This window comes from Penicillium daleae (genome assembly GCF_028827525.1).
Source record: "Penicillium daleae strain IBT 16125 chromosome Unknown utg000009l_segment0_segment0, whole genome shotgun sequence".
Classification (NCBI taxonomy): domain Eukaryota; kingdom Fungi; phylum Ascomycota; class Eurotiomycetes; order Eurotiales; family Aspergillaceae; genus Penicillium; species Penicillium daleae.
This window is the reverse complement of record NW_026623157.1, coordinates 3,110,456-3,124,395: the sequence shown is the minus strand read 5'-3', so window position 1 is coordinate 3,124,395 and position 13,940 is coordinate 3,110,456. Positions and strand designations below refer to the sequence as shown.

General features: G+C 51.9%; 1 protein-coding gene across 1 annotated transcript; it reads left to right on the top strand.

Annotated features, from left to right (window-relative positions):
• Window positions 1–301: 301 nt before the first annotated feature.
• On the top strand, window positions 302–13,455 carry N7458_012274 (uncharacterized protein; the record flags this gene model as incomplete). The annotated part of the gene is made up of 4 exons (XM_056915656.1): window positions 302–584; window positions 647–11,140; window positions 11,205–12,937; window positions 13,009–13,455. 4 exons carry the CDS (start codon window positions 302–304, stop codon window positions 13,453–13,455), a joined length of 12,957 nt encoding a protein of 4,318 aa, XP_056760410.1.
• Window positions 13,456–13,940: the final 485 nt, after the last annotated feature.

Below are 13,940 nucleotides of genomic sequence, written 5' to 3'. Positions count from 1 at the left end.
GATTGGGAAAGGTGCATCCCCTGAAGTACAACGAACAAACACCGCGTATCTGTTATCACCATTGACCGACACTTTTCTCTTCTTGCTCGACCCCCGACTGCTTTCTCCGAGAAGTATTTTTTAATTTAGATCTATTGCTCTTTTCATTCCGAATCTGCCTCGCAGTCCGTCGCCCGCACTCCGCCCAGTCCCATAAGACGCGAACCCTTGTCAACATTTAATTCTCTCGCTCCGATCGTGCTCCTCCAGCTCCTCTCATCGATGACCCCTACGACCTCGCTACAATAGAGTTGGAAATACGATGGAGGTCGCCACGCCGGGAATGTCGAATGGCGTGTCCACGCCAGATGCGACAGCTTCGGTGGATTCCGGTGCGGTCATTCAGTACCTAACGGAAGTGCTCCAGGTGACATTGGGCGCTCTGAAATCCGAGCTGGAGAGCGCCGGGAGCTTGCTCTCGGATGCTAGATATCATGAGACTGCGCAAAGATGCTTGCGTTTTGCCTCGGAGTCGCAAGTTGCGCTCTACGTGCAGAAAGATATTTCGGCCGCAGAGGAAACAAATGGCGACGCTGAAGGTGCAGGTAAGTCGATGAGCTCGGCAGTCTACTAGACCTCTCCGTCCAATCTGACAATATGGATGAAGAGTCGATTGTACAGTATTCCTACAGCCTCTCCTCGGAGATCTCCTCCGCCTCGACTACTGTCGCGTCAGTAGCCTTTATCAAACGTCCCGCTCCGATCGATCCTGGTCTCCCTATCGCCTCGCAGATTCAGGTGATGAACCTGCCCGGTGTTGCGTCCTTGAACAATGCCCAAACGCAGCAGGGAAACGCCATGTCGCCGTATCAGATCTTGCATCTGCTGCTCCACCACGGATTGAGTCCCTACTTCGAAGCCTACACCCGTAATCAGGAAGCGGCCGCTGGCGCAAAATCGAGAACGGACACCGAGGCAAAGACTGGTATTCCCGGGACAAAGAAGAAGTTTGCGGAGCTGGAGCTGGGTCTGATGCACCTGCAGCAGAATGTGGAAATTCCTGCGTTGAACCTTCCCCTCCATGAGGTGGTGCTGGCCGCTCTCAAGGAAGCTGAGGCTAGAGGCATCAAACCGACTGTGGAACTGATCCCCTCGGCAGTCTTGGATAGCAGTGCGTTCACAAACAGCATTCAGAACACCGTCAATGGATGGATTCGCTCAATTCAAACCATCACGAAGATGTCTCGAGACCCAGACAGTGATTCGGCCTCCCCAGAGGTGAACTTCTGGTTGTCCATGGAGACTGCGTTGGAGGGTATCGAGAACCAGCTGGCCAGCGATGGAGTTCGACTGACGATGGACATTCTCCGCCACGCGAAGCGATACCAGCCGACCCTGAGTTTTGTGGCGGATACTGGGCTGAAAGATGCCACCGAGTTGGTCCAGAAGTACAATCAACTAATGCGTGACTTTCCACTGGATGAGCTCCTCTCTGCCACCTCTCTGCAGAAAGTGCAAGAGTCTTTGGGTCTGATCTTCAACCATCTGAACAAGAAACTGAAGATCTGTCCGTATCCTATCAAGCGTGCCCTTTCCCTCGTCGAAGCTATCTCTGGTGACCTGGATAAGAAGATTCATGATCTCATCCAGGGTCGTGAGATCCTCCACCTGGACTACCGAGAGTTCCGGTCTTTGATGAAAATTACCCAGGCAATTTGGCGCTCCTGGGACGAGAACTTGAAGGAGTTCACTAATGTAGCCCGCGAGTCGACAAGACGCCGAAACGAGAAGTTTATCCCCATCAAGATCAATGCTCGACACGACAAAACCCGCGAACGGTTGAAGTATATTGATACATTCCGTGTCAACCACGAGCAGCTTCAGAAGACCATCATCAATGTTCTTGGCCCCAAGAACGCCTCCCCAACAGAGACCAGCGCTGGCGTTGACTCTGAGGAGACCGTTATCGTGGAGGAAATCGGCGATGTCGATGCTGTCGAAGAAGTCACGCACGCCTACGCTGCTTTGAAGAATGTGGACGTGCTGGATGTCTCTCCTGAAGGATCACGCATCTGGGAGCAGGCCGAGATTGGCTATAGCGAGCGTACCTCTCGGGTTGAAAACTCCATCATTGCTCGCCTGCGTGATCGCTTGGCTACCGCTAAAAATGCCAACGAGATGTTCCGTGTCTTCTCCAAGTTCAACGCTTTGCTCGTCCGCCCCAAAATTCGCGGTGCCATTGGCGAGTACCAGACACAGCTGATCGACAACGTCAAGCGCGATATTTCTGCGCTTCATGAGCGCTTCAAGCAGCAGTATGGCCATTCCGAGGCCCATGCTATGGCCCAGTTGCGCGATCTTCCTCCCGTCTCCGGTGCCATCATTTGGGCCCGGCAGATTGAGCGGCAGCTCGATGGCTACATGCGCAAGGTGGAAAATGTTCTTGGCGAGGACTGGCATCTTCACTCCGAGGGCCAAAAGCTGCAAGCGGAGGGCAACCTCTTCCGTAAGAAGCTTGACACCCGTCCTGTCTTCGAGTCTTGGCTCTATGATGTGCAAAGGCGGCATATCACCATCTCCGGACGACTGTTCAATATTGTGCGCAACCGCGCCGCCGGAAACAAGCTGGAGCTTACGGTCAACTTCGATGCCCAAATCATCGCATTGTTCAAGGAGGTGCGCAACCTTATTTGGTTGAACTTCCAAGTTCCTCATGCTGTCAGCAACATTTCGAAGGAGGCAAAGCGTGTTTACCCGTATGCCATTAGTCTGATGGAAAGTGTCCGAACACTGCTCCAGACGAACCGTACCATTGCCTCCATGTCTGATGTTGCCATTCTCCTCAACGGTTATGTGAATGATTCCCAGGCCATGGTCAACAAGGGAATCCCACTGAGATGGGAGTCTTTTGTGCACTCGTACGAGCTCCATGTTAAGCAGTCAGCTCTTGCTAATGGTTCTATCGACACCGCTATGCCCAATCGGACGGAGAGCAAGCACGTTCAATTCGTTCGTGAGTTTGCTGGCTCCGCATCCGTCCTCCAAACGAAGACCGCGGTTCTGTCCTCCATCAATGAAAACATTCAGAAGTCCATCCATGAGCTCAAAACTTGTCCATACGATGCTGCAGCGTTCAAGCAACGCCTGGACGTTATCCAAGTCGCAGTGGATAAGCTCAACCTGGAGAACTACGTGAACCTTGGGTACTGGGTTTCGGAGCTGAACGCAAAGATCGAGTCCATTCTCAGCGAAAGGCTTCATCGCGCTATTCGCGAGTGGATCAACACCTTCCAGGAGTCTCGCAACGGACAGATGACAATCCTGCCATCAGGTGAACCTGATGCTATGATTTACAATCTCTCGTTCCCCGAGCTGTTCCATGAGATTTCCATGAAGAACCAGGTTCTCCATCTCGATCCTCCCCTTCAGTTCGCTCGCGCAAGCTGGTTCTCGCAGTTTGACTCCTGGCTGGGAGTCATCTGCAACCTCGAGAAGATCAAGGCCTCGCGATACCAGATCTCCATCGATGTGCAGGCTGTTCGCCAGTCGGAAGCTTGCTTCGCAGACCTTCCTCAACGTTGTACAGAAGAGCTTAACCAGGTCTATGGAGTTGTTGAGAGTCGACTTAAGGACGTGTCTGAGTATGTTGACAAGTGGCTTCAATTCCAGTCGCTTTGGGACTTGCAATCTGAGCAGGTATATGATATCCTAGGTGATGATCTGTCTCAGTGGTTACAACTTCTCCAAGAGATCCGCAAGAGCCGTGCGACTTTTGATACTTCTGAAGTTAGCCGGTCTTTCGGCAACATCAGAATCGACTATGAACAGGTTCAGACCAAGGTGAACGCCAAGTATGACCAGTGGCAGCACGAAATTCTCCAGAAATTCGGAGCCAAGCTCGGTGGTCGTGTTAGGGAGGTTCACTCCGAGATTGCCTCTGCCCGCCGTGATCTCGAAGGTCAAACTTTGGAAGCCTCATCTACCGCACATGCAGTCTCTTTCATCACAATCGTTCAGCAATGTAAGCGCAAGACTCGCGTCTGGGAACCAGAGGTCGAACTCTTCCGCCAGGGTCAGACTACGCTCTCTCGCCAGCGATACCCATTCCCCAATGACTGGCTCCACGTTGAAAATGTCGATGGCGAATGGACTGCTTTGAACGAGCTGCTTGCCCGCAAGAGCAAGATTGTTCAGGATCAAACTGATGCCCTCCGTGCTAAGATTACTGCCGAGGATCGTGTTATCAGTGACAAGATTGCGGAAGTCATTGCTCAGTGGAATGATGAAAAGCCGGTTTCTGGTACTATTCCTCCCGATGAGGCATCTCGCACCCTCAGTTCCTTCCAGTCGCGACTTGAATCCCTCCAGTCTGAGTTTGAAATGGTCTCCAAGGCTAAGGAAGCCCTCGATCTTCCCACCAGCTCCGACTCGTCCCTTCCCGCAATTCTTGAGGAGGTTCAGGACTTTATGTCCGTTTGGGCAGCACTGTCTACGATCTGGAAGAGCCTTAATGACTTGCGTGAGGGTCTGTGGACCAGTGTCCAACCTAGAAAGCTCCGACAGGCTCTAGACGGACTTATCAAGATGACCAAAGAAATGCCCAGCCGAATGAGGCAATATGCTGCGTTTGAACACATCCAGAATGTCTTACGACAGCTGCTCAAGGTCAATTCTCTGTTGTCAGATATGAAGTCAGAGGCCGTTAAAGAACGACATTGGCAGAAGATCTACAAGTCTCTCAAGCCTGGAAAGCGGTTCTCCCTCGTCTCCCTCACACTTGGTGATGTATGGGACCTGCAGCTTGCGACCAGTGAAACGATTATCCGCAATATCATTGCTCAAGCCCAAGGTGAGATGGCGTTGGAAGAGTTCTTGAAGTCTGTTCGTGAGACCTGGCAGAACTACTCGCTGGATCTGGTCAACTACCAGAACAAGTGCCGCCTCATTCGTGGGTTCGACGATCTGTTTGCTAAGTGCAGCGAGAATTTGAACTCTCTCCAAGCTATGAGGCACTCTCCGTACTACAAAGAATTTGAAGAAGAAGCTACCTCCTGGGAAGACAAACTGAACCGGGTGCACGTCTTATTCGATGTTTGGATCGATGTTCAAAGACAATGGGTCTACCTGGAGGGTGTCTTCACCGGCAATGCTGATATCAAGCACCTCCTTCCTCTCGAGTCAAGCCGCTTCCAGAATATAAATTCCGAGTTCTTTGCGGTTATGAAGAAGGTTTACAAATCTCCATTTGTCTTGGATGTCCTTGGAATCAATGGGGTCCAGAAATCTTTGGAACGACTGGCTGAGCTGCTCAACAAGATCCAGAAGGCGCTGGGTGAATACCTAGAACGCGAACGCGTGTCATTTCCTCGCTTCTACTTTGTTGGTGACGAGGATCTCTTGGAAATTATCGGTAACAGCAATGACATCTTCCGTGTGGCCAAGCACTTCAAGAAGATGTTTGCCGGTCTGTCAGGTCTTCTAATGGATGATGACAATAACATTGTTGGCTTCACGTCCAAGGAGGGCGAAGAGGTCCGCCTCAAGCGCGAGGTCAACCTTGTCAAGACCCCAAGAATCAATGACTGGCTGTCTGCGTTGGAGAACAACATGAAGTTGACCTTGGCGGAGCTGCTTGGTGAGGCCGTTGAGCAATTCGAAACCCTCTACCATGCAACCGAGGTGGACCGCACCGCGTTCAATGATTTCCTAGCCAACTACCCGGCCCAAATTGTCGTCCTCGCTAGTCAAGTCGTTTGGACCAATGCAGTCCAGAAATCCCTGGAAGAGGGCGGTGTCAACCTGCCAGCATTGTATGAGGCTGAGGTCAGAATCCTTGAGCTACTAGCCGCTACTGTGCTCGGTGAACTGGATGCTATCACCCGCAAGAAGTGCGAACACATGATCACCGAATTCGTGCACCAGCGTGATGCCATCTCCAAACTCATCAAGTTCAACGCCACGACTCCCACCCACTACTTGTGGCTGCTGCAGATGCGATATGTCTACCAGCCAGATGGTGACTTCCTCCAGCGCCTGTATGTCCACATGGCCAATGCTAAGCTGAACTACGGCTTCGAGTACCTGGGTGTGCCCGAGCGTCTTGTCCGCACCCCCCTTACAGATCGTTGTTTCCTCACCCTCACCCAAGCCCTCTGTCAGCGACTGGGTGGCTCTCCCTATGGTCCCGCAGGTACTGGTAAAACTGAGTCGGTCAAAGCTCTTGGTCTGCAGCTCGGTCGTTTCACTCTTGTCTTCTGCTGTGACGATACATTCGATTTCCAGGCTATGGGCCGTATCTTCCTTGGTATTTGTCAAGTCGGTGCTTGGGGTTGCTTTGATGAGTTTAACCGTTTGGAGGAGAGGATTTTGTCTGCCGTTTCGCAACAAATTCAGAACATTCAAATTGGTCTGCGAAAGGGCGAGGAGGATGGCAAGTCGCAGATTGAGCTGGTTGGACGTCGCCTGGCTGTCAATTCCAACACCGGTATCTTTATCACGATGAACCCTGGATACGCCGGTCGTTCCAACTTGCCCGATAACTTGAAGAAGTTATTCCGCAGTGTCGCGATGTCAAAGCCCGACAAGGAGCTCATTGCAGAAGTTATGCTGTTCTCCCAGGGTTTCAAGCAAGCGAAGCCCCTATCTAAGCAGACGGTGCCATTCTTCGAACATTGTGCCTCTCAACTGTCCAAACAAGCGCACTACGACTTTGGTCTTCGTGCATTGAAGAGTGTCCTTGTCAGCTCCGGTGGTCTCAAGCGTGCTCGCCTTGCCAATTCCGAGCGCGATTTGGGCCCCGATGAAATTATTGAGCCACAGATTATCGTCCAGAGCTTGCGAGAGACCATCGCTCCTAAGCTCGTGCAAGAAGATGTTGACCGCATGCTCGAAATTCAGCTCCGAGACTTCCCCGGAGTTGAATACGTGCCCGCCAACTACGAAAAGCTTATCCAGGCGATCCGAGAGATCGCCAAGGAGCAACACTTTGTCGATAGTGAGATGTGGATCGCGAAGGCTTTGCAACTGTACCAGATTCAGAGCATCCACCATGGTGTCATGATGGTTGGTAAATCGGGATCAGGTAAATCAGCTGCTTGGAAAATTCTACTGCAAGCCATGCAACGCATTGAAGGCGTCGAAGGCGTCTCGCACATTATTGACTCGAAGGTCATGTCCAAGGAAGCTCTCTATGGTAACCTTGACAGTACGACCCGTGAATGGACTGACGGTCTTTTCACCGGTATTCTGCGAAAAATTGTCGATAATCTTCGTGGAGAGGACAGCAAGCGTCACTGGATTGTGTTCGATGGTGACGTCGACCCCGAGTGGGTTGAGAACTTGAACAGTGTTCTGGACGACAATAAGCTGCTCACACTACCCAATGGTGAACGTCTCAACCTGCCTCCAAATGTGCGCATCATGTTTGAGGTTGAGACTTTGAAGTACGCCACTTTGGCCACTGTCAGTCGTTGCGGTATGGTCTGGTTCAATGCCGATACTGTCACTCCTTCCATGATGATCAACAACTATGTGGAAGGACTGAAGACCAAGATTTTCGAGGACCTCGATGATGACAGTGTTCCTGCTGGAACATCCGCTGCTAAAACCCAGGATACCCAAGAAATGCTTTCCACGGTCCTCAAACAGCACCTGGAGACCGACGACCTGGTGCTCAAGGCGCTAGAGGAGGCGAAAAGGTACAACCACATCATGGACTTCACTGATATTCGTGCCCTCAACACTATGTTCAGCTTGCTGAACAAGGCATGCCGTAATGTCTTGGAGTACAACATACAACATGTCGACTTCCCGCTGGACTCGGAGCAAATTGAGTCCTATATCTCCAAGAAGCTTCTGCTCACCCTCGTCTGGTCCTTCACCGGTGACTGTCCTCTTACCGACCGCAAGGCCTTTGGTCAGTACGTCGCTGGAATGACAACCATTGACCTTCCGCCGGACGGTGACTCGTCTCTCATTGACTACGATGTCACCCTCCCGAAGTCAGAGTGGGCCAGCTGGCAGTCGCAGGTGCCTACAATCGACATCAACACCCACTCAATCACCCAGACGGACGTTATTATCCCCACCGTGGATACCGTACGTCATGAGGATGTGTTGTACTCCTGGCTTGCTGAGCACAAACCTCTCCTGCTGTGTGGTCCTCCTGGATCTGGTAAAACTATGACGCTGTTTGCTGCGTTGAGGAAACTGCCAAACATGGAGGTTGTCGGCCTCAACTTCTCTAGTGCTACCACTCCGGATCTTTTGATCAAGACTTTCGAGCAGTATTGTGAATACAAGAAGACTCTCAATGGTGTGGTGATGTCTCCCAACCAGATTGGTCGTTGGCTCGTCATATTCTGCGACGAGATTAATTTGCCCGCCCCCGATCGATACGGCACCCAGCGAGCCATCTCCTTCCTGCGCCAGCTTGTGGAACAGAATGGCTTCTGGCGCACTTCCGACAAGACCTGGGTCAGCCTTGATCGTATTCAGTTTGTTGGTGCCTGTAACCCGCCGACTGATGCAGGCCGTACACCAATGGGCGACCGATTCTTGCGCCATGCTCCTCTCATCATGGTTGATTACCCCGGTGAGATCTCGCTCAACCAAATCTACGGCACCTTCAATTCTGCTGTTCTCAAGATTCTGCCACTGCTCCGCGGATATTCCGAGGCCCTCACAAAGGCCATGGTGCAGTTCTACCTTGAGTCGCAAGCAAGATTCACGCCCAAGATTCAGCCCCACTATGTCTACTCTCCTCGTGAGCTGACTCGCTGGGTTCGTGGTCTCTACGAAGCGATCAAACCGCTCGAGTCTTTGCCCATTGAGGGCCTTGTCCGAATCTGGGCCCATGAGGCTCTGCGTCTGTTCCAGGATCGTTTGGTCGCTGAGGACGAGCGAGCTTGGACTGCGGATGCTGTTCGCCGCATTGCCCTGGAGCATTTCCCGACCATTGACCAAGAGGAGGCATTGAAGGGTCCCATCCTGTTCTCCAACTGGCTGTCCAAGCACTACGTACCCGTGGAGCAGGAGCGTCTGCGCGACTTTGTCAAGGCTCGTCTGAAGACATTCTGCGAAGAAGAGGTTGATGTTCCTTTGGTGCTGTTCAACGATGTCCTCGAGCACGCGCTTCGCATCGACAGAGTGTTCCGTCAGCCTCAAGGCCATCTCATTCTCATTGGTGTTAGCGGAAGTGGAAAGACGACATTGTCCCGCTTTGTTGCTTGGATGAACGGCTTGAAGGTCTTCCAGATCAAGGTGCACGGGAAATATTCGTCGGAAGACTTTGATGACGATCTGAGGAGCGTTCTTCGCCGGGCTGGTTGCAAGGGTGAGAAGATTTGTTTCATTATGGATGAAGCCAACGTTCTTGACTCTGGATTCTTGGAACGTATGAACACCTTGCTTGCCAACGCCGAGGTTCCTGGTCTCTTTGAGGGCGATGAATTCTCCTCGTTGATGACTGCCTGTAAAGAAGGAGCCCAGCGCCAAGGCCTTATTCTGGACTCTCAGGAGGAGCTGTACAAGTGGTTCACACAGCAAATCGTCAAGAACCTGCATGTGGTCTTTACAATGAACCCACCTGAGGAGGGACTGTCTTCCAAGGCCGCCACTAGTCCTGCGTTGTTCAATCGTTGCGTGCTCAACTGGATGGGTGACTGGTCCGATCAAGCCTTGTTCCAGGTTGGCTCCGAACTTACCCAGTCCGTGGACCTTGACAAGCCCAACTTCGTCGCTCCTGACAGTATACCCGTTGCCTACCGCGAATTGTCTCTGCCGGCTTCGCACAGAGACACTGTCATTAACGCAATGGTGTTCATCCATCACTCGTTGCACCGGTTCAACCAGCGCCTGCAAAAACAGCAAGGCCGGTCTACTTTCCTCACTCCTCGCCATTACCTTGACTTTGTTGCCCAATATGTCAAGCTGTTTAATGAGAAGCGCGAGGATCTCGAGGAGCAACAGCGTCACTTGAACGTCGGTCTTGAGAAGCTTCGCGACACAGTCGACAAGGTCAGCGATTTGAGGGCCAGCCTAGCCCAGAAGAAGACACAGCTGGAAAAGAAGGACACGGAGGCCAATGAGAAGCTGCAGCGCATGGTTGCCGACCAACAGGAAGCGGAGCAAAGGAAGCAGGTGTCTTTGGAGGTTCAGCAAGCTTTGGAGAAGCAGGAGAAGGAAGTAGCAACGAGAAAGGAGGTCGTCTTGAACGATTTGGCTCGTGCTGAACCTGCAGTCCTGGAGGCTCAGAAGAGTGTCAGCAACATCAAGCGCCAACACCTGACTGAGGTTCGTTCCATGGGTAACCCCCCAGCTAGCGTTCGACTTGCTCTTGAAGCCGTATGCACACTTCTCGGTCACAAGGTCGATAGCTGGAAGACAATTCAGGGTATCATCCGCAGGGAAGATTTCATTGCCAGCATCGTCAATTACGATAATGAGCGCCACATGACCCGCAACCATCGTGTCAAGATGCAGAACGAGTTCCTGTCCAAGGAAGACTTCACCTACGAGCGAGTGAACCGTGCCAGTAAGGCATGTGGTCCCTTGGTTCAATGGGTTGAGGCTCAAGTCAACTACTCAGCCATCCTGGACCGCGTCGGACCTTTGCGCGAGGAGGTCGACCAGCTTGAGGAGCAGGCTCTGCAAACTAAAGCAGAGGCACAGGCTATCGAGAATACCATTCAGGGCTTGGAGAGCAGTATCGCCACCTACAAGGTCGAGTACGCTGCCCTGATCAGCGAGACTCAGGCAATCAAGACCGAGATGTCCCGGGTCCAATTCAAGGTTGATCGCAGCGTACGTTTGCTCGACAGTCTGGCCTCTGAGCGTGAGCGTTGGGAAGAGGGCAGCAAATCGTTCGAGACTCAAATTAGCACCCTCGTTGGCGATGTACTTATCGCTGCTGCTTTCCTTGCCTATGCTGGTCTTTATGATCAGCAGTTCCGTAAAGCGATGATCGATGACTGGGTCCACCAGCTTGCTCAGTCTGGCATCAGTTTCAAGCCCCACAACCCGATCACGGAGTATCTTTCCAATGCCGACGAGCGTCTCACCTGGCAAGCAAACTCTCTCCCTGTCGACGATCTCTGCACGGAGAACGCCATCATCCTGAAGCGGTTCAACAGATACCCTCTGATTGTCGACCCATCCGGTCGTGTCACAGAATTCTTGCAAAGAGGAGAGCAAGGATCGCAAGCTCACCGTCACAAGCTTCCTAGACGACTCTTTCGTCAAGCAACTGGAGAGCGCGCTGCGTTTTGGAAACCCTATTCTTATCCAGGATGCAGAACATTTGGACCCGATTCTCAACCACGTCCTCAATAAAGAATACCAGAAAACTGGCGGTCGCGTTCTTATCCAGCTCGGCAAGCAAGAGATTGATTTCTCCCCATCGTTCAAGCTGTTCCTTTCGACCAGAGATCCTTCTGCGCAATTCCCACCGGATGTTTGCAGTCGGACCACCTTTGTCAACTTTACGGTCACACAGAGCAGTTTGCAGACGCAGTCGCTCAACGATGTTCTCAAGTTTGAGCGGCCCGACGTGGATGAACGTCGCAACAACCTGGTCAAGATGCAAGGCGAGTTCAAGGTCCATCTTCGACAGCTTGAGAAGCGCCTGCTACAGGCCCTGAACGAATCTCGTGGTAACATTCTTGATGACGACAATGTCATCGAAACGCTCGAGACTCTCAAGAAGGAGGCTGCCGAAATCTCGAAGAAGATGTCTGAGACGGAGGGCGTCATGTCTGAAGTCGAAAGCATTACTCACCAGTACAGCAGCATTGCCCGGGCATGCAGTGCCGTTTTTGCAGTCCTGGAGCAGCTTCACCATATCAACCACTTCTACCAGTTCTCGCTTCAGTACTTTGTCGACATCTTCAATGCTGTTCTCTACCAGAACAAGCGCCTTGCCCAAGAGAAGGACCACGCGGCTCGTGTGCAGATCATCATTCAGGATCTGTTTATTACCACCTATCAGCGGACCTCGCTGGGTCTCGTACAGAAGGACCGCATTACATTGGCGATTCTTCTTGCCCAGGCTACGCCTTTCCCCATGGATAGAGCCATATTAGACCGCATTCTGGATGAGTCCGTTGAGGATACTGATCTCTCGACAGCCTCCGACGCCCGCGAGCAGGTGATGAGCAAACTCCTCAATATCCCGCTCTTCAAGGAGCTCGTTCCCGAAATCCCTCAAGATCAGTGGGATCGCTTCTTCACTGAGGAAATTGCAGAGAACGCAGTTCCTGTCGTCTGGAAAGAGGATACCCCCAAACTGGACCAGTTGCTCCGATCATTGCTTCTTGTCAAGCTTTGCCGCATGGATCGATTTGTCCCGACTGCCGAGCGCTTCGTTGAGGCCGTGTTTGGCCGGGAACTCTACGAAGGCAGTAGTGATCTTAAGGACGTGGTCGACCAAGTCACAGCGACAACCCCTATCGCTCTCAGTTCCAGCCCTGGCTTCGATGCCAGTTACAAGGTAGATGCACTGGTTGAGCGCACGCATGCCACCTGCGCCAACATTGCCATGGGTTCAAATGAAGGTCTCGAAAGCGCAGACAAGGCAATCAGCAACGCCGCGGCAACAGGTAACTGGGTGCTTGTCAAGAACGTCCATCTGGCGCCTTCGTGGCTCCAGAGTCTGGAAAAGAGATTGGATTCTCTCAAGCCTCACAAGGAGTTCCGGCTCTTCTTGTCTATGGAATCCAGCCCCAAGATCCCGGTCAACCTCATCCGTGCCTCTCGCGTGTTGATGTACGAGCAGCCTGCTGGTGTCCGCGCCAACATGAAGGACTCTCTGTCTTCTTTGACTACTCGTGTCAGCAACGCCCCCGTGGAGAAGGCTCGTGTTTACCTTCTCCTCTGCTTCCTCCACGCTGTGGTCCAAGAACGTCTCCGCTACGCACCAAACCTCGGATGGAAGGGCTTCTGGGAGTTTAATGACAGCGACGTAAGTGGACCCCCCCCTTCAACACCCTTGTCCCTATAGTCACCACATATTTGCTAACATCTCTCATATAGTACGAATGTTCAGCTAATATCATCGATCACTGGGTCAACGTAGTGGCCCAAGGCCGTTCCAACGTCGCACCCCAGAAACTGCCCTGGGAGATGATCCGCACCCTCATCACAGAGATGTACGGTGGCAAGATTGACGACGCCGGCGACTTCCAGCAACTAGACGGCCTAGTCAACAACTTCCTCACCCCCGCCGCCTTCGAAGACGAGCACAAACTCGTTTCAGGCGTTGAGAACGACGAGCTCCTCACACTGCCTAGCGGCACTAGCATCCGCGACTTCATCAGCTGGGTGAACAATCTCCCCGAGCGCGAGCCGCCCACTTACTTGGGTCTCCCAGCCAATGCAGAAAAGCTCCTGCTTGTTGGCCATGGTCGCAAGATGATCTCGGACTTGTCTCGTATCACCACGCTTCTGGATGAAGGCGAGCAGCTGATGGTTGACAACTAGACTTTTTTTTCTGCGTCCTGCTTTCTTTTTTCTATTTGATATTTTATTCCGCGGTCTGGCGTTCTCTAGACTTGGGGTTGGCGAGAGAATGAATGGTTTTATACCCCAAGGCCGCTGGCGGATTGATTCGTGATGTTATTTGGGATGTACATCTACTCAGATTTATGACTGACTGTCTTTCTTTGTACAGCTTTTCATTTCTTGTTTATTACTGGACTTTAAATCGTGTCCTTTTTGCACAATCTTCTCCCAATGTTTTCTACAATTACTTTTCCTCTTGTGTTCGTTCTATCTTCACTGTAGAGTTTGCTTTACCAACGGTCATTTTCAATGTAACATAACGAGTGCATTTCTCATGATTAGAGAGGAATATGGTCAATAGCATTAAGGATCCAGTATACAATCTGTAAGATATCTGGCACGTATCGGGCAAGTCCATAGTGACTGCTCAACACATCATGTAGAGTTTCTTCAAAAACAAAACG